The sequence below is a fragment of the Giraffa tippelskirchi genome, chromosome 12 (genome assembly GCF_054371585.1).
Source record: "Giraffa tippelskirchi isolate mGirTip1 chromosome 12, T2T-mGirTip1v1.2.pri, whole genome shotgun sequence".
In the NCBI taxonomy this organism is placed as follows: domain Eukaryota; kingdom Metazoa; phylum Chordata; class Mammalia; order Artiodactyla; family Giraffidae; genus Giraffa; species Giraffa tippelskirchi.
In genome coordinates, this window is record NC_137286.1 from 2,714,229 (window position 1) to 2,734,164 (window position 19,936).

The window sequence follows — 19,936 nt, forward strand, 5'->3', positions numbered from 1 at the left end:
GTCAACACTGAGGAAAGTATACGGAACCCTGGAAGTTATTTCCACAGCAGACTCTTCGTGAGTTCACTTTAACAGAGGGACTTCCCAGCCGTGGAGGCAGTGCCCCTGCAGTTCTCTGAGGCATGGCCAGGGGCCCAGGGACCCCCATCACACCTGGCGAAACCGGCCGCTGCCCAGCAGGGACGTTCTGGGACAGGGCACCTCAGTAAAAGGGGCTCCGGGGTCCTCCTCACCCATGTCCCTGGCCTCAGGGATGTAAGAGACCGACCTCCCCCACCCCTGCAGTATCCAGGTGTCAAATCCCCGGCAGTTGAAAAAGGCTGAGGTGAGCAGCCTCCTCAGGTCAGGCCGCAGGCGCCCCGACGGCTCCCAGAACAGCAGCCGAAGGGGACCCAGGCCAGGACCAGGTGCAGAAGCACCGGGAATCCTTGGAACTGTCCAACCCAGATGTATCCTGGTCAGACGAGGCGACCACAGGACCTACCACCCAGCGCCTCCCCCACCCCCACTCTCTCACCCCAGGGCAGGCCCTGCACGGCCTGTGTGGCAAACGGCTCGTGAACAGCTCTCAGTCAACTGATTTTCCTGAGACGGTCGTAGAGTAATTCCTATCCTACAGATTTAAACCTAAAAAGCGTCGCCCCTGCTTGCACTGTAAATATTCCCGTTTTCTCAGTTCTTAATGATATTTTTGCTTTGAATCCACCATTCTGTAGCTTTTAACTGCTTGTTTCTGAAATATCTGATTTCCAAAAATAGCATGAGGTTTTTCATCGTTCTACACTATCACCACCAGGATCTGTGATGACCTCAGGCCTCGGCATCAAGGGGGAAGCGGGGACCCGAAGGACCCCCAACTCCTGCAGGGGCCCAGCTACACCCCTCACCTCGCTCCTCAGAAGGGTCTGGACGCTGCACTTGTGTGGGCAGGACACCACCACGCAGGGACACTCCGTGTCTTCGTGTTTCTGGAGGAGAAAGAGAAACCGTCGCCAACTCTGAAACACACGACCCACCTTCCTTCAGAGGGCGATGGCATCCCCACAAGGCCCCAGGGGGAGCCCTCTGTCCACAGTCATGTCCTTGGGTCCCAAGGCTCCCATCACACCTGGATGGGCCGCTCTGTTACAGAAGCATGAGTGCTGACGAGGCAGGCACTCACCAGAGCGCCCCAGACCCGACTGGTCGGCACGACTCCCGAGGGGGCACTTTAGGGCAGCGCTCCCCCGGCCACGGGCCCCGCTGCAGCCCGCCTGTGCCCTCCAGCCGCAACCCCAGGGCCGCCGCCGCCCCGCCACCTGCGCCCGGCAAGCTCGCTCATGCGGGGGTGGACGCCGGGGCCCAGCCTCTGCTGGCTGGGGAGGACACTTCCCCTCTGGCTTCTCAGCTTGGAGTCTGGAAACGATGCTTCTCAAGAGCCTGAAAACAGTGTGATCCCCGGGAATTTAAATGACTGCCCTGAAAGCGTGCCTGGATTTCCTTTAATGCAAGGACAACGTAGGTATGTTCCAGTGAAGCCCTTCTCTGGATGGCACAGATTTCAAAACAGAGCCTGGGTGACGGCCACTGCCGAACTCAAGTGCCACAGGCACCTGCTGGCACCTGTCCAGTACACCTGCCACCAGCAAAGCACGGGCCAGAGCTCCCGCAGGCCAGCAAGCCCAAGCAGGCCTGAAGACAGCACCTCCAGACACGTGACAGAGGCCACACAGGGAGATCCAGACCTGCCATGAAACACAACTGTGGGGCCAGGCTTCAGAGGGCAGCACTCAGTAGGGGGAGTGGTGGGCTTTCCTCAGGCCCAGGGACATCCCAGTTCTGCTGGCAGGGCCTCCAGCCAGGCTGCATAGCGGCAGCACTTGCCACGGGCTGTCTGACCAGCAGGTGTGCGGGCCAAGGACACGGCGCCTACAGGGACGCTTCTCTGGCCCGCGAGGCCAGTTGTCCTGCCTCCTGCAGTCCCTCGTCTGGATCAGCCTGGCAGGTGGGCAGTGTGGAGAGGACCCCTCTGCTCCTAAGCGTGGTCCTGGAGGCCCACAGAGCCCCCAGTGCCTGCAGCAGGCAAGCCTATGGCTGTCTCGAGCTCATCGCAAGGCTCTTGGCTGGACAGAACCTGACCAGCACCTCCCGCGAGGGGACCCCCTGCCCGCCCCGGGTGGTGCTCAGAATCCCTATGAGTTCCCCAGTGCCAAGTTAAGGCTTCCCGCGTCTTTCAGTGGGACATCTCGGCCACACGGCATCATCTGCAGGCGGGGAGTGACCAACCTTCCTTGGAGGGCAGCAGTAAGGATGCAGTCAGTCCCAGGCCTGGAGAGCGGACATGGCCGGTGCTCCAGATGCCACGCCTCCCTCCCAAAGCTGCTCGTGACCCCAGCCTCGTTCACCAGGCCGGGCCTGCCCTGGCCTTGGGTCAGCCTGGCCCAGGACAGCGAGGAGCGTGGATGGACTGACCATCACCCCGCGGCAGGGGTGTGGGGAGAGCATCTGGGGGTGGGGTCGCGGGGGGAGCGCTGAGACGACTCAGGGGAGGGGCCATGTGCTGAGGAGGCAGGCAGGGGACAGTGGGAGAAGAGGCTGGGCCTGCACGCCAGACTAGCCAGGAGCTTCATGTGAGCCCTGCAGACCTGTGCAAGGATGATCAAAAAAGGCTTTCCTGGCTATCGGAGGGTAAGCGCCTCACATAGGATTTCGGGGGTTTTGCCAGTTCTGCCAAACCTTCCCATCTGCAACAGTGAAGGGTGAAAGAGGCAATGGTGTTACTTGCAATTCTTTAACGTGTAGCTATTAGCATGCTCTTTATTTTAAGCATTTCTATTTCTTGTGACTTGCCATTTATTGCTTTGCCCACTTCAGTGGGTTGAACAGTGACCCCTGAAATATCCCTCCCAGGACCTTAGAATGTGACCTTGTTTGGAAAGAGGGTCTCTGCAGATGTAATGAGTTAAGAGGTGACCCTTGTCTACCCTTTACAACTCCTGACTTTTCACAAATTAACAGAACTGTTCAAAGAGAATGATATTCTATAATCTCTGGGCTAAATGGAAGAGTTTTTTTCCTGATGCTTTATGCTAACAAATTAAAAAAAATAAACTCAAAAATACCCGACATGCCAACACCACGGTTTAAAGATGGCAAAGAACTGCTCGTAAGAACTTGAGTGTCTCCGTGCTTTATCAGTCTACATTTCATCAGCACTTGCTGTACTTGTCACACCACAGAATGCGGGACAAGGAGGAAAGTCAGGATGACCTGGGGCTTCCGGCCTAAGTTAAACAAGTGTGCTTTTTAAAAATAGACTTAAGGCCTGAGAGGACAAGACTGTATTAGAGTTGAAAGAACAAAACTTGGGAGTTAAATTCCGCCACTACCGACAAGATGGGGGCCCTCTCCTGGCAGAGGAGGAAGTACGGGTGTGGCTGCCTGCTGGCGCTGGGGCCCCGGGACCCAGAGGGGGTGCACCAGCGTGACCCCAGGCAGGCATGCTCCTCGCAGTGATCACAGGCGGGCAGAAAGTCAGATCTGCCTCAAGACGCACTGCAGGGCCAACACCCTGAGGCCACACCAGGATGTTTTCATCACTAAAGGGTAGGAAGATTTATGAGGAATATTCACTTGTACAACTCAGGTCCCAAACTTGTCATTACTGCTTTGTGCCCCAGCACCTGCTGTGTCTCTGTCTCCTCTCCGCAGTCAACAAATTTAAGACCCCACGTCAGGTCAGATGCCACTTCCTCTCCAGAGCCCTCACGGACCCTATCAGGCCAGGTGAACCGGCCCTTCCCACAACAGCATTTACACAGTTGTGTAACTGGCTGTCTCCCCCATCAGATGGTGGAGTGAAGGGGAGAGACTACGATTTGTTCTCTTGTGTGTCCTGGGCAACTAGCTTGGGGTCTGGTGCCCCGTGGGTATCAACAAATGTTTCACACCTCCACGAGCGATGCTGTTATTCCAAAACCAGCCTCTTCGCAGGCCTGACTGAAGCTCAGAGTCGGTTACTGACATGCTCTTTAACTCACATGCTCTACAATTCCTTCTCAAATGAAAATTAATTTCTGAATTCTATTCTGCAAATAAAGGTAACTGATTTTTGCAAGAAGCAAAGTAAAACTTTGATAGCAACACAGTAATATGTGTAAGGTCAGGAGGATTGCTCATTGCTTCACTCGAACTTAATTACTGAAGAAATTATTCAATTATGAAAAATACTACTACTGTTTTCCAAAGGGGAGGGCACTTAAAGGTTATTAATAACCAGAAACAACAATCATACAGGAAACAGACTTCAGGATGGAAGAAAGTCACAGGCACAGAAAAGTTAAATTAAGAAGGTAAAGCAAAGGTTATAGTGATTAGTCTCACTTCATACAGAAAAACAAAGACAACCGTTTCTAAATGGTGGTCAGTACGTGCTCCCGAACATCTGCCAGGAACCAGACGGTGGTCCTCAGGCCTGGCTGCCTGTCCAGGGCCCCTCCTGTCTGCTGACCCATCAGTCACTGGCCCACTGGGTTCAGAAGCCCACCTGCCCCGCCACGCCCCCTGTCTCCCTCTGGGACGTCACTCTCGGAGCCCTTCCGGGCTAGCCACCCCTCCTCCGGATGAGCCCCCTTGCTTTACAGGCTATAAGCATTGTGTGCCCAGGCCTCTGGCCTTGACGGGCCTTTCTCTCTACTCGCTCCAGGCCCTGGGCTGCGAGGACCAGCTATTAACACACCCCGTGGCCCAGACCACTCCCCCTCCTCCCCAGAGCCCGCTCTCTCCCTCTGAGCCACACTTGGGCAGGGCACTCCGGTTCATCCAATGCTCTGGTTATAAGCGCTGGGCATCCGCTCAACTCACACTCCGTACTCAAGCCACTGGCTAATCCAACTGGCTCTGAGTAATGCTGACCACGTCTGCCCCTTGCTCAGGGCTGCCCAAACCCCCACCTCTAGTCTGCTCCCATCAACTTCCCACCTCACCCTTGCCCTGTGCGTGGCAGCCCCTGAAATCCACCTGCCGAGTTCGCTCCATCTCGGAGCCAGAGCTGCCTGTGGCCGCTCCCTCTGCCCCGATGCTCTTCCTGCATCATCCTGACGGCCTCGGAGGGGCCACCCTCACCACCCCTCCTCCTGTCTTTGTCGTACTTATGACCTCTTCCCACTGGAAGATGAGGTCACCCTGAACCCCTAGCCCCCAGAACAGTGCCCAGCACACAGTAGCTATGCAGTAAATATGTACTCAACAAGCAAATATTCGACAGTGTCCACACCACTGACTCTTCTGGAAGTTTGTCCTCCATCCCAACATCTGTTTCTCTTTAATTTACACATAAGTGATCTGATTCTAACACGCGCACAATATAAAACCGTGCGGAAACAAGGGAGGCATGAAAAATGTTAACTTCCCCTCTCTCCCCGAGAGAGGCAGCTGTACTTCAACGCTGCAGGATGAATCTCCCTGCTGAAGTGATGGTTACATCTCGGGGTTGTAGAATGGTTAAGCTATCCAACAAGATTTTGAGGCTATTCCCTGGGACAAGTGGAAAATTCTACCTTTTTTTGAATAATCAGTCTTCCTTTTTTTTTTGGCACCCCAAATGACAGTTGATCAAGGCAACGGAAAAATGTTAATTGCATAAATCGAAATGGGCAAAACAAATACAGCTTAACTCTGAAATAAAGTCAGATGAAAATTGCTAGTTATGCCTATCTTTCCTCTTTATTTCTGAGAGAACAGTCATTCGACAAGCTATTCTGTGGACACACGACATCTGGATGGAGCACAGGGCAGGGAAACGAGAGGACACCACACCTGCAACGTGATCATCGGGACCTGGCTCTTGCAGTGGCTGCACGTGGCCTCGCGGTATTTACAGGCCTTCTCCACGTGGTCACGCAGGTCTTTCCTCAGCACTTTCTCTCTGCAGTCGGCACGGACACACAAAAGCTCCTCAAACTGGCAGTCATTCTTCAAATGCACCTGGAGGGCAGACAGTTTGTTTGGAGTTCTCAACCGGCAGACCTCCGGTCTGAAATACCGATTCTAGGCTCTATGCAGTCAGATCCTACGAAAGTGTCTCTATCTGCTGCCAGACCAGTTTCTCACAGAGAAGAGTGACAAATGTATCAAGAGATACTGAATTTCACATTCCATTTAGTGATTACTCAAACTATATTGCTTTTGAAGAACTAAGTCAATTAACCTTTCTTCCTGGATAAATAAACAGTTATCCGCTAAGGACTTTGTTTTATTCTAATTCAAATATCCTTCCAGGATTAAATATGATAGTAATCAAAAAAAAAAAAAGAAGTTACATGGAATTTTATGGTTATAAAAAGGAGAAGGTTTAAATGGGCCTTCTACAATTAACATTCAATTCAGATTTCCTTCTACTCTAAATAGGGTAGGGTGCTCAAAAACCAATTGACATTTCTGCCTATGACGTCATAAAAATAACACTTGACACCCAAGCGGCTCTGCCTGCTCTCCTATTTGGCTGTGCCTGAAAGATGGATGCACACGTGGTCTCAGGGGCTCCACCGTGCTGACCGGGGACCGGTGTTTCTGGACGTCTCACCACACTCACCAGCAGGTGCCCCAGGGCCAACTGCTCTGCACAGCCCCGGCCCTCGTTCCGACAGAATATCTGAAGGGCCAGAATCTCCCTCTTGCAGCAATTATCCTTAAACACCTGAAATTGAAAGATAGCTATTTTAGAGGATTAATATTTCTTAATCTCCGCATGCTGCTACTTTAGACAAGGCAAAACCACTCTAAAAAGTCATGAGCACATCCCTGAAGAGGGCTCGGAAAGCACTAAGGACCGTTTTAATGTCTGTGAGTAGAATGAAGGAGCCATCCCCACTCAGAGACACAGTTTACATGATGCAACCTTAACTACCAGCTTTTAATGGATAAACCCAAAGTAAGCAAGTTATACTGAACAACTGAAGATCACTTTGGAGCATCCAAATGTTTTAGATGAACTCTGACATACTCAAGACGAGCCCACACCAGGACCGAGTTCACACTTGGATCCTGGACACTCCCAGGCTCCAGTCTCGCTGGGAGCGGAACCTCCCATGGAGGCACGGGGCGGTGGGGGCGGGTGCTAGGGCTCAGGCCTTGCTGGATCCTCGCTGGAGGAGCAGAGAAACCACGCTAGGGGACAAGCGGCAGGCGGTCTGCACAGCATCTACCCTGGTTCCTGCTCTGAAGGGTGTGTCACTTGTAACTAGCTCATTTTTCACCAAAAAGAAGGCATTAGCTTGCTATTTAAGAAACTTTTAAAAACATGTTGCAAAGATATAGTTAATCCAACAATGAAAATGTTCCCCTTTGAAAATGAAAGCCCTCCTTTAATTTTCTTTTTCCCTTAGAAAACAAGTTCTCTCACTCCTAACAGTACAAGCTACACCATCCTAGTACTCAGGCACCTCTAAGAAACCCCACGCACTACTACTCTGTAACAGCAGAAAACCAGAGAGCTCAACAGACCTTTCTTGACTCCACAAGCAAAGAAATAGAATCAACAGCTGCTAAGAGTTAAAAATAAATTAATTTGGAGCCAAATCTAATCTTAGGTAAACATGACTTTTTTTTAAAAGATCATAATTTAAGATGTCGAAGTCAACAGAACAGGTATTTTTAACCAGTAAGAAATAATGTGATCACAGCAAGTGACCCTTCTGTGCCATTAAGTTTCTTCTCTTCTCTTTGGGCTGCCCCTCATGGCTCATGGACTGTTAGTTCTCTGACCAGGGACTGAACCCGGGTCCACGTCAGCAGAAGCACGGAGTCTTAACCGCTGGGCACCAGGGAATTCCCTAAGTTTCTTAAATCACTTGAGTTTAACTTTGGTTCCCTGGTGGCTCAGATGGTAAAGAATCTGCCTGCAATGCAGCAGACCCAAGTTCAATCTCTGGGTTGGGAAGATCCCCTGGAGAAGGGAATGGCAATCCAATCCAATGTTCTTGCCTGAAGAATTCCACGGACAGAGAAGCCTGGTGAGCAGCAGTTCATGGGGTCGCAAAGAGTCGGACACAACTGAGTGACTAGCATAATTTCATAACTTAGGGAGGAAAAAACATAGATTGAAAACATAAAAACAATAAAAGTACAGAACTTCAGGGCTGAGAAAGAGCTCAAATCATTTCTGCAACTATCGCATTTTACAGATGAGGAAACAGAGGCCCTGGGGCAGTGCCATCCTCGGTGACCTGCCCAGCGGCTGAGGTCAGTCTCCCGGGGCCCAACCAGACCTACATGTCCCCATGAGGATCCCTGGCTTATTCAGTCTCACTTATAATTCTTCATCATAGCAATTGTTCTTCAGCTATCAATGCCATTGAAAAATAGGGATAACAACTCTGAATAACGAAATGAGGCACTAAAAAAATTCATCTCAGCCAGTTGTTTCAACCTCCTCTCTCAGTCACATTGGTTTGTTGTTGTTATTTAGTTGCTCAGTCGTGTCTGACTCTTTGTGACCCCATGGACTGTAGCCCACCAGGCTCCTCTGTCCATGGGCATTTCTCAGGCAAGAATACTGGGGTGGGTTGCTATTTCCTCCTCCACGGGATCTTCCTGACCCAAGGATTGAAACCGTGTCCCCTGTATTGGCAGGTGGGTTCTTTACCACTGAGCCACCAGGGAAGCTTGTCACGTTGGTTAGATACACGCTAACAGGCTGCCGTGTTAAGACAAGGAGTAGAGCTGAGTGACCTGTCTGTCTTACAGACAATCCCCTCCCTATTGCTGGGCAGGTAAATGCTGAGGAGGCACAGGTATGTGGATTTCAGACAATTCTGTCTCTGACCTGCCCAGAGCAGGTGACGCTGGGTGTCCATCCTGGCAGCCCTTGGCCCCCCGGCACCAGCAAGCCGCAAGTCCCCACGCTCACCGATGCTGCCGAACAGCAAGGCCACGGGAAAACCCGAGTGAGAACTTCACTGTACGATTTAATGGCCTACGCTTAAAAAATGGTTAGGTTCATTAATCAAAATATCAGAACCACATATTTTTATTGATCTTTTAAGTACTTTAAGAATGAGTGGTTTCAAATGAGAAGTGTGCCGGGAGGGCTTGGCAGGGTACAGACGACCACTTGGTGGGTGAGAAAGGCCCAGGCCCCTGGGTGCTGGGCTGCAGAACCCTCATGAGCTTTGAGGCACCCTCGGCCACGCAAGGGAGGGGAGGGCTGAAAGCTCACGTGTCTAATGACTGCAAGACGCTGTGGGGGGGCAGGGAGAGAGCATATTCAGTGGGGCCCGCAGACCAGCACCCTCTGAAGGCTGAGTGCAGCCATCTGGGATGAAGACCCGAGAGGACAGCACACATCCCCCACCCCGGGCTCTTGGAAGGTGAAACCATGACTGACCCAGGGGAGGAGACAGGCTCGGGGGCTGAAGCGCCTCGCCGGGCATGCCCCATGGGCACCTTCCCAGCGTATCTGCCCAGTGTGTCTGGGTGCTTACGTGACCCAGCCCCCTGCCTCGACCCTGTTCTGCCAGCCATCAGAGCCAGGGAAACTCAGAGCCAGCGCACAAGACTCAAACCTCGTGGAAGGCACCACCTAGCTCAATGCGGTGACCAAACAGCTTATTAAAAAAACAGGAATACCTTGTCTTTGATGATGACTTCTTGACAAGCAGTACATTTCGGGCTGGAGGAGCTGAGGGGAGAGACACAGTAAACGTGTTAGAGGGCGAGCACCTTCTCATCTGAACCCACTGGGAACGCTGAGCCATTCACTTTGGGGTCGTGTCTGCTGTGCGGGGCTCCGAGCGGCCACCAGGGCTTCAGGATGCCAGGGTGAGTTTGGCTTAAATACGGTCTAAACGGGAGAAAAGGGCTAAGATTCTTTTTCAGTAGTGATTTTTCATAAGGAAGTTTTTCAGCAGAGGAGCTTAGATCAGTCCCTCTTGGAAAGTCCCTTTCAATTAAAAGTGAAATTTCATTTCAGAAACCAAAAGCAGCTCCCTGCAGAGGGGCTCTACGGCGTGCGTGTCCCCAGCTCCCAGGAGGGCCTCTGAAGGGCGCTGCTTTGCCAGCACAGAAAGTGCTGGACCCACAGGCTGTCTCCTTCACAGCTGCTGAAAGGCTGATCCAGTTCCACAGACTTGAATCCTGTGGGAATCGAAAGCTGAGCCTGTCTATAGAGACCATGAGTCTCCTACATGATTCTTGTCCCCAAACTCAGGACACGAGCCACTGCTCCCTAGCTGCCCTGTTTTGGGTGAGACTTGAGTCTCACCCCCATCCTGTGCTGGAAACCACCTCTGAGAGATTAAAAATAAAAAACTAATTTTGAGTGCTCCTTCCTTCCAGGGCCCCTGCCCTCGACAGCCGGAGGGCACCAGGCATCCGGGCTGGGGGGCACTGCGGGGACTCTGGGAGCAGCAGGCAGGTGGGCAGGGGGGCCCTGGGGAGGGGGCGGGAGAGCTGAGGGTTGGTGGGGGGGAGATGAACAGGCTTTAAAATGAAGGCTCGCTCATCCAGACTTCACCAGCATGGAGCCTGTGCTCACCTGTTTCAATCGTGGGACTCTTAGTGCCCTTTGGCGCCACTCCGCCCTGGGCAGGATCCCCTGACACCCGCTGAATACAGAGCAGAAGGGGCGCCAGGAGCAGAGGAGGACGGAGACGCGAAGAGGCCGCCCGGCCCACAGGGGCCCTGCGGGAAGTGGGCACCCTGGGGCTGCGTGGCTGTCACTAAGCTCCGTTCCAGAGCTGAGTCCTCAGTCCAGGGGGAGAGGACGAGAGCTCAGCTGGAAGTGCCCAGAAGGGGCCCTGGGGAGGGAGGCTGCCCCCAGCGGACGGCTGGACGAGCCAGGGCAGGCTTCCCGGCTCCTGCCCGCTGGCGGGGGCCCAGGCTGAGCGCAGTGCCCAGCACCCTGCCAGGCGAAATCTGCTGGATGATCCAGTACACTCTGCTGAACAGCTCCAGCCTCCCTGACGCTGGGGGTTTTGAACGGCGTTAATCTGCAATGACACGCCTGCGAGGGCTGCTGTGGGCTCCCTGACACTCAGCTCCAGGGCGTCCTGTCCTTACCGAGGACCTGCCCCCCCCATCCCACACCCCTTGCACACCTCCTATCCCGGGGGCTCGCCCCAAAGGGCTCCACCATCGTTTGTGGATGGGGTGGCTCCTCCCCAGAACGTGAGCACCTCCAGCAAAACCGGGCCCCTCGGACAGGGGACAGGGGCCCTGGGGGACAGACCTCGTGGGGGAAGTTGGGGAGGGGCGCCCTCCAGCCAGCGCCCACCTGAGCAGGGCGCCCATGCAGGTCTCGCAGAAGCGGTGCCCGCACTCGGTCTGCTTGGGGCTGCAGAGCACCAGGCGGCACTTCTCGCACTTGTACTTGTCCTCCACGGCCTTCACAAAGCGCTCCTTGTAGCCACCCTGCTCGGGGGCCAGCACGACCGGCCCGGCTCCGCGCTCGGGGAGCAGCTTCAGCGGGGGGTTGGCAGGCAGGGCGCCGGCTGCATCCAGCTTCTTACTGGGCTCCATCCTAGGAGAAGGGGGTCCATTAGAGCGGGGACGCTGGGGCTTCCCACCTCCAGCACCCAGGTCCCCACCCGGGGACCTGCTGCGAGGCACAGACTGTATTATTAAGGCTCTTTAATTTAAAATGCAGATAATGCTCTGCATCACTTCACATTCTATGGATCGTTCTGATGATGCGGCTCCTGTCACCCAGCGACCACCTCCTGTGGGCTGCCCGGTCCCCTTCTCGAGCCCACCCCGCAGCCTCGGAGGTCGCCTTGGGTGTGCGGGACCCGGTGCCCCGGGACTGGATGCCGGCGGGGACGCTGGGCCTGGCCAACCGCACGGTGACGCGTGTCTGGTTGCCACCTGCGAGGCCCCGTCCAGGCAAAGCAGGAGGTGCCTGGAGACACAACGGAGCTCCTTTCAAAACTCACTGGGTTTCTCAAGACCAGCTGTGCTCCTGCTCAATCCATCCATTTCTGCTACTGACACAAATAAGGGCCAAACACCTTCTCCTTATGAGGCGCTGGGCATCCGTCCACCCACCCCCTGCCCCCTCAGCCCGAGGCTCCCTGCCAGCCAGGCCAGGCTAGACGCGGGTTCTGCGGGAACGGGGCACGCTGCACCCCTGGGCCCAGGGCGCCTGGCAGGCCGGGGGCAGAGGCCACGCTGCCTGAGCCTCACTCCTCATGCTGCCTCTTCCTGCCCCTGCACAGGGCTGAAGGGAGGTGTGCCCGTGGCCGGGATGTGCAGGAACCATGCAGGAGGCAGTGCCTGTGACAGGTAGATGACCCGTGTTCCAGCCACACTGGGGTTACTTTTAACAAAACAGCATATGATTGTGCAAAGCAAGGGAGCCGCCTGTGCCATCTGTTTGTGACACCAAAAAAAAAAAAAAAAAAAGATTTCAAAGTGACCCCAAAAGGCCAGCAACCCTTTGTTCGCCAATTCATTGATTAGAATCCTGTCTGTCAAGACGTTAAGCAGGAAGGTGCCTGTCTGGGAGACGGGCCAGCCAGGAGTCAGTCTGCTGCCACAGGCCGACCCCCTCCCGCCTTCTCACAGAGCCCATCCTGGTCAGCCCACTCACTGCCCCCACCCCCGCCGCGTCCATCCTCCCAAGACTGCTGCGTATGGTTTATTCACTGCCTCACTGCCTGAGGCAGGGCGTGCGTTTGGATCTGCTTTGTTGAACGAACCCTGGGCACCTGGAATCACTGGGGCCTGAGGTAAAGGTTCTCATCACACATCTGCTGAGTTAACAGAGGGAAAGGCGAGGTCTGAGCCACTCATAGCAAACTGTGTTTCTGTGAAGTCAGAAAAAAGAAAGAAAAACTTCAGTTTTCAGAACTGATCTCATAGCTTCATGCCTTGAAAACCTTTACTTAGATCAGAAGCTACTTGCAACTGTAGTTTAGTATTTTATCCTATAATGTGTGAGGAACGTGTGTTCTATAAGCAAACAGTTTTCAGTGAGACATGTTTCATTCTTTGGTTGTGAATTCCTATTTCATATATAAGAGACAACTCAGGATGAAGCTAATGACAAACAATAACTGTTCGTATACCTAGTTATAGGTGACATGTCCTCTGTGCAGACAAGTGAAGAACACAGGTTTGGATCCTTGGTTTTTACAGGCTGCTTAAGACAAGTGAACACACGCAAAGAATCGCAAGCACATAAGGAGAACCTCCCTGCAGCCTGTCTCGAAAGGCAGAGCGCAGGCCTGTCAGGACTCCCCTGGAATGTGGGGTGCTGACCAGGCACCTGTGCCACACACCCCAAGGGCCCCTCGAAACCCCGCCCAGGGTCCCCATCCCGTCCCGCCCCATGCATGGCCCATTCCTGAGCTGAGCTGCTGGCTGGATAAGAGCTTCCAGGGATGGAGGGAAAGAAAGCACTTAGGCAGCACAGACAGGAAAAGCATCAGCCCTCCTTGAATATTCACAAGTGAGGTCAGAGAAGACGATCTAAACATGAAGCGTCCAGGATAGGCAAATCCCAGAGCCCCAGAGCAGGTTCTCAGTCGGCAGAGGTGGAGAGGGTGGGCACACCTACTAATGGGAACGGGGCTTCCGGGTGACCCGAGGGCTCTGGAACTGGGCACAGGGGTGACTGCACATTCTTGAAGAGACTAAAAACCAGTGAACCGTAGGCTTTAAAGGGGTGGACTCTATGGTATGTGAATTATATTTCAATTTAAAATCTAAACAAAGAATATTTCAAAGTAACTGTTTAAGCCAGCTCCATTTAGGTTGGGTTAATCTGTGACATTCACACATGGTGTCATGCACTTTAAATGTAAGACTAGTGGCCATGCCCTATGCTGGGGAAGGGCCTCAGGAGGGTTTCTCTGTAAGAGTACACGCTCGCAGAGAGGACGAGGCCCAGAGGCAGACGCTCTGCTGGTGTCTGTGTGAGTGTGCAACACACGCGCGTGGAGGGACCGCGTCTCCTCCTTCCTCCACACACACCACGCTGCGTGTGCAGCACGTGCAAACTAACCTACGGCTCTCTTGTCATCCCCAACAATGCATCCCGGGCATTTCTCCACATCGGTCTGTAAATATGCACCGTATCACGGGGAAGGGCCACACGGCACTCTGCGCGGGGTTTACCAGTTCTGCTCACGGACAGCGAGGCTGGTTTCGGCTGATATGATAAATGACCTTCAGAGAACACTCCTGAACGCCTCTCTGCACACTTGGGCAAGCACACAGCGACATGGATGCTGGGTCAAGGATCACGTCCGCTTTAAAATATACTGCTGTTCAGCTGCCAAGTCGTATCCAACTCTTTGCGATCCCACGAACTGCAGCACACCAGGCTTCCCTGTCCTTCACTATCTCCCTGAGTTTGCTCAGACTCATGTCTATATAGAATCACTGCCAAATATCTTTATAGAAAGGTTGTCCATTGTATATTTCCTCCAACAGCTAGTAAACTGTGAAACAAACATTGTTTTAGAGGACAACAGCCGGTTTTGCTTCAACGCTGAAGCTCTGTGTTTTGGCCTTAGCCGTGTTTCCTGGAGGGCACTGCTGGCCGTGGTGGTGAGCAAGTCTCAGGTTCTCCCACGGGTGCTCGCCTCCCGAAGAGCCGTGGTCGGCATGGCCATGCAACACGCGAGGGCACACCCACTGGCCTCCCACTGGCCGGGAGAGGCCTTCTCGGGTGAGCGGCTCTGCAGGGGTTGCTGAACCAACCACGACTCACTTCAGTAGGTAAGTGGGTACCTCCAGCATGCATGGCACGGTGCCTTGCTTGTCAGGGTGAGGGGGTGAGGGAGACTGCCCCCGCCCTCCGGGAGCTCTGCGGGAGTTGTGAGGAAGGGGGGCACTCCGGGGTCAGCAGGGGTAACCGGCGGCTGGAGTGAGAAGTGCCCCCTGAGAGCTTACAGGGGCTGCGGACTCGGACCGGGAGGCCTGCACCCCATGCTGGGACTTGGGGTAGGATGATCCCAGCTCTAGCGGAGGACAAGGCAGAGCCACACACGTGCAGCACGGCTCGGTGGGAGTGGCGGGCAGTCAGGAACTGGGGGCTCCAGGGAGGGTCGGACAGGCGGGTCCAGCTGGGAGTGGCCTGGCGCTCCTGCCCTGAGGCAGGTCCTCGGGCACAGCTTTTATTCTCGAAGCCTCAGATTTTCTTTTCCGTGAAAAGCAGATGGCGCCCCTAATTCTCCGGCATTTTCAGGCATCACTGAGGTATTACATGCAGGATCCCTCTGCAAACGCAGCGGTACACCCAGAAGACACACCTCCTCCAGCTGGGTCGGGGGGTCCATGGGGATCAGCTGCTTCCTCGCTCTGGACAGCTTAAAGCCTTGTCAAAAAGCCCTTGCTCAGCAATTAGGCAAGAAAAAAAAGAAATAAACAGCTTCCAGACTGGAAAGAAGAAATAAAACTATTTCCATTTTCAGATGACATAATCTTGTGCATAGAACATACTAAGCAATCAACTAAAAACAAGATGAACTAATAAACTTGTTCAGTAAAGCCGCAGGATGTAATAGTTCAGTCAGTCGTGTCCAACTCTTTGAGAGCCCATGGCCTGCAGCACGCCAGGCTTCCCTGTCCATCACCAACTCCCAGAGCTTGATATCAACATATAAAGTCCAGCTGCATTTCTATACACTAGCAGTGAACAATTCAAAAATAAGACTGAGAAAGTAATCCAATTATAAGAGTATCAAAAAGAATAAAATATATTCTGAAAATGATAAAACATGTTTTTTATCATAAGTGGAAGGCTACCCCATGCTTACAGACTGGAACACTTAACATTGCTAAGGTGGCACTACTCAGCCTGACTGACAGATCCGTCTACACCATACCTGACTCCTAGCTGGGGTTTCTTTCTTGCAGAAATTGATAAGCTGAACTTAAAATTCACATTGAAATATGAGGGACTCAGAATAGACAAAACAATCCTGAAAAAGAAGAACAAAGTCGGAAGACTCACACTTCCTTATTTCAAAACTTACTACCAATGAATCAGGGTACTGTAGTACTGGTAAGAAGGACAGACAGACAGTCAATGAAGCAGAACCAAGAGTCCAGACAGAAATGCTCACATTTATGGCCAACTGGTTTCGGACAAGGGCGCCAAGACCGTCGCTGGGGAAGGGGCAGGGTGTGCTCAGGAGCGGGCTGTGCTCCGGCGGGTCTCTTCACGGCTCTGGCAGGCCATGCTGGCGGCCACTGCCCAGCACCCGTGGGGACATCTGGCTCCTCTTTCCCAGGTGGTCATCTCAGTACAACTCTGAACAGAAAGGGCCACTTCATGGAGAAACGGGGGGTGGGCTCTAAGTCCTCCCTTGCTCATATCCTTCTCAGCCTTTCAACAAAATGTCCTGTGTGCAGCAGACACATAAAAATGATTCTGTGCAATATGCATGCAAGGTTAAGAACACAACACCAGCAAACCCCAGCACTCGGCACCCTCGTGACGGTCTCCATTGCCCCGTGCGCCCCCACCTCAGCCACCCCCGCCTCGCTCCGAAAGTCAATGTCAGCCTCAACTCTGCACTTATAATTCTCTTACTATCACAAATTTTTCTTCTTAAACAAAACAGTTTTGTCTCTTTTTGACCTCACGAGAATGATATGCCACATGCAGTCCTCCGCCGTCAGTGTTGTGTCAGAGTGATGCCACGCGTGCTGTGTGCAGCAGACGTCTTTCATTCATTTTTACCACAGGCTAATACTCCACAGTGTACTCAGCTATCTTTTTATCACACTGCTTCCATTTTCTGGTAGTATGGACGCTCTGCCCTGACCATTCCAGAGCACCTGTCCTGGGGAACTTTCTCTAGGGTATACACTCTAGACCACAGGACTAGGGTTAGGCAAACTGTGACCTATGGGTCATATATGGTCAGTAGCCTGTTTCTGTTAGGCTCTCAAACTTAAAACGCTTTTTACATTTTTAAAGAGTCAAACAAACAAATGAAACAAAGGCAACTATGTGAGAAGACTTTATACATTAACCACAAAGCCTAGAATATTCACCACTTGGCCCTTTAGAGAAGAATTTGCCTACTCCTGCCCTGAACTCCACATCTAGAGTTCACAGAAACGGCCGGTTTGCAGGGTGTAGACATGGCCAGATCACAAGCTTCGCTAACCCACCCTCTCACCAACACTGGGCATCATTAGACAGCTTAATTTCCACCAATCTAGCAGGTGCGACGGTCCCTTTTCTTTCTTACTCTGATAATTAAATAGGTTTCGTGTATTTTCATACGCTCATTGGCCACTTGTGCTTTTCCTTCTGTTAAAATGCCTGTGTCTGAATTTTTTAATTGGGTTATTGGTCTTTTAAAATATTGATTTGTAGGGGTGATTCATATGTTCTGACTGCTAATCTCTTGTTAGTTATATGTATATGTTTTCCCCTTAGGTTGTGGCTTCACTTTAACTTTCTGCATTTTAATGAAGTGAACTTCTTAATTTTAATGTAGTCAAATGTATCCTTTTAAAGGATATCTTTATCTGTACCTTGGCCTTTTAAAAATATTCAGATTAGCTTATGGGTGATGCTGATGAAAAAGGACAACCTAATATATAGGGAACCAAACTGAAAGCAGTTCTACTTCTATCACAGAATCATTTCCAAAAGAAGGATATTCTGCTCAAATAATGAGCCACCAACTATGTCGAATAGACTCACATTACTCAAGGGAAATATTCTACCTAAACAAGAGCTTGTTTAAGAAAGAAATTACATGGACCCCAAGCAGGGCCCAGTGGGCAAGCCCACACCCTACTCTATCCGTGAGATGGCCGATGTGGGCCGCAGCTGGCCCATGGTCCTCCCTGGTGCCAGGACTGGTGGATGAATGAACCCTCTCAGGTTTACTGACAATCCCAGACTCCGCCAATGATCAAGGTCACTATAAGAAGCCAGTTCTGATTTAAAGAATACAAATCACCTAACCACCTCCTAAAACAACTAAGACAACAGGATGGTATCTTTAAGTTACGACCTATCTGGTGGCTCCCCAGAAGACCCGCTCAAGACTGTGTCCTGAGGAAAAGGAAGTTTTGGATTTAGGAAGAGCATCACTGGAGGCAAATTTTCCACAACCAGCCCAGAGGCAGACAGTAGTGAGGGGAGCACTGCTAAAGCTGGATGCCGGTGGGTGTGTCACCCGAAGACCACACACAAGGCCAGGCAGGAGAACCACCAGTGAACCCGCTTCAAGTGCCCTCCCATCTGTGCAGCAGGGGGGTTGAGAACCTCAAGATCATCAAAGGAAATAAAACGTCTGCAAGACCAAGGTTTGCAAAAGCAACAGGGAAGGACACGAATCCAATGATAATTTCTCTCTCACACTGTTCACCACTGTAAGCCAACTCAACTCCTTTCTGAAATCAGGTGGGGTGGGCATAAACGAGGCAAATTCAAACTTGGTCACCAGGTTAAGAACAGACGTGAGTGATGTCAGTGAAGACGGTTGAGTACGTAACTCCAAAAGCCCATCCTTCAATAAAAGCAAGAAAAAAGATGGCAAGGTCTGTCAGAAACAACCCGTGTGGAACTCTAAACACTAAACGGAAAGCTTACAGCAATCAGAGGGATGCTTAATCAACAGAATACCTGCTGCATCTCGGTGAGGACAGTGAGCTCTGAGGAGCTTTCCCCAGCCCTGGCCCCCTCCCCAAGGGGCAGTGGCCTGGCAGATAGAAGCCTGCAATCCCAGCACAGGGACTGGCTGGAGGCTGGGGTTAGCGGGAGCAGAACACACTTATCCGCAGAGTTTCAGGAGTGGTTACGACCTACCTGGCGGCTCCCCAGAAGACCCGCTCAAACGGCTTGACCTCATTAGCCTCAGGACTCTCCCAGCGCTGAGGCAGCCACAGTGGGGCTGGGGGGACTGTCCTAAAAACACTCACAGGCAAATGGATTAGTTGCTGCTGCCTGGGCCAACCAGTAATGGCAAAAGAAAACGAGAGACAAACCAACAGGCTGACAGGAAATGCTGGGAGACGAGGGCTCTGGAGAGCTCCACCGTGTTACTGGGATCCTAGAAGGCCACGCACATGCTCAGGGCTGTGTGCACGCTCAGGAGAGATCGGAGAGGACCCCGAACTCTCTGGCTGACCTTCAGGTTCTGTGCAAGCAGAAGTAATGCTAAGGCAAACTTGTCAACTGCCTGGCTGGGTGCTGAAAACATACCCTGACACTCACGTATACCCTGTATGAAGAGATTCGGAGATAATTTTGGTTCCAGGCACTTAAGAAAATCTCTGTCTGATTCTCAGCTGACTACTACACTGGTGGAACAGAGACTTCAGTGAACACACATGATAAAGAATATGGACTTTACAAAATCAGCTCAAAAAAGTCATTATGCAAACAGTAACTAAAACAAGAAGCAAGAAATACTGGGGAGAATCTTATTTCCATATTTGCCACATTATAATACTCAAAATACCCATTTTCAACAAAAAACTGTAAGTCAGGCGAGAAATAAGGAAGCACGGTCCATATACAGGGGAAAAAAAGCAAGTAATAGAAACTGTCTAGGAGGAAACCCAGACATCAGACTTACAATTGTACATGAGTTTAAAGACATAAAGGGAACTATGTCCTGTAAAAGAAACTATCTGAACAATGTCTCATGAAATAGAAAATATCAATAAAAATAAAGTTTAAAAGGAACCAAATGGAGATCCTGGAGTTAAAAAGCACAATAATGGAAATGAAAAATCAATAAAGGGGCTCAACAGGGGAACTGAGTAGACAGAAGAAAGAATTAGAGAATTTGAAGATAGGTCAATTGAGATTTGAAGATAAGACAATTGAGTTTATCCAGTCTAAGTAACAGAAGTAAAAAATAATAAAGAAAAATGCAAAGAACTTAGAGACCTATGGGGCACCATCAATCATACCAATATATACATTATTCTGCAAGCCCCAGAAAGGAGAGAAGGGAGAGAAAACGGTGAAAAGAAT

General features: G+C 51.8%; 1 protein-coding gene across 25 annotated transcripts in view; it reads right to left on the reverse strand.

Moving 5' to 3' along the window:
• TRAF3 (TNF receptor associated factor 3) overlaps positions 1-19,936 on the reverse strand; it is a 120,710-nt gene that overhangs the window by 20,317 nt on the left and 80,457 nt on the right. For 12 of the 25 annotated variants that reach the window (XM_081548701.1, XM_081548712.1, XM_081548704.1 and 9 more), the window contains 5 exons: positions 11,252-11,497; positions 9,607-9,658; positions 6,572-6,676; positions 5,797-5,964; positions 888-968 (listed from right to left, as the gene is read on the reverse strand). In XM_081548701.1, coding sequence (XP_081404827.1) covers positions 888-968; positions 5,797-5,964; positions 6,572-6,676; positions 9,607-9,658; positions 11,252-11,496 — 651 coding nt within the window. In that variant the 5' untranslated portion in view covers position 11,497. Of the gene's footprint in view, positions 1-887; positions 969-5,796; positions 5,965-6,571; positions 6,677-9,606; positions 9,659-11,251; positions 11,498-12,674; positions 12,783-19,936 lie in introns of all 25 variants that reach the window. The other 13 variants (XM_081548691.1, XM_081548690.1, XM_081548707.1 and 10 more) reach the window with 2 other exon arrangements.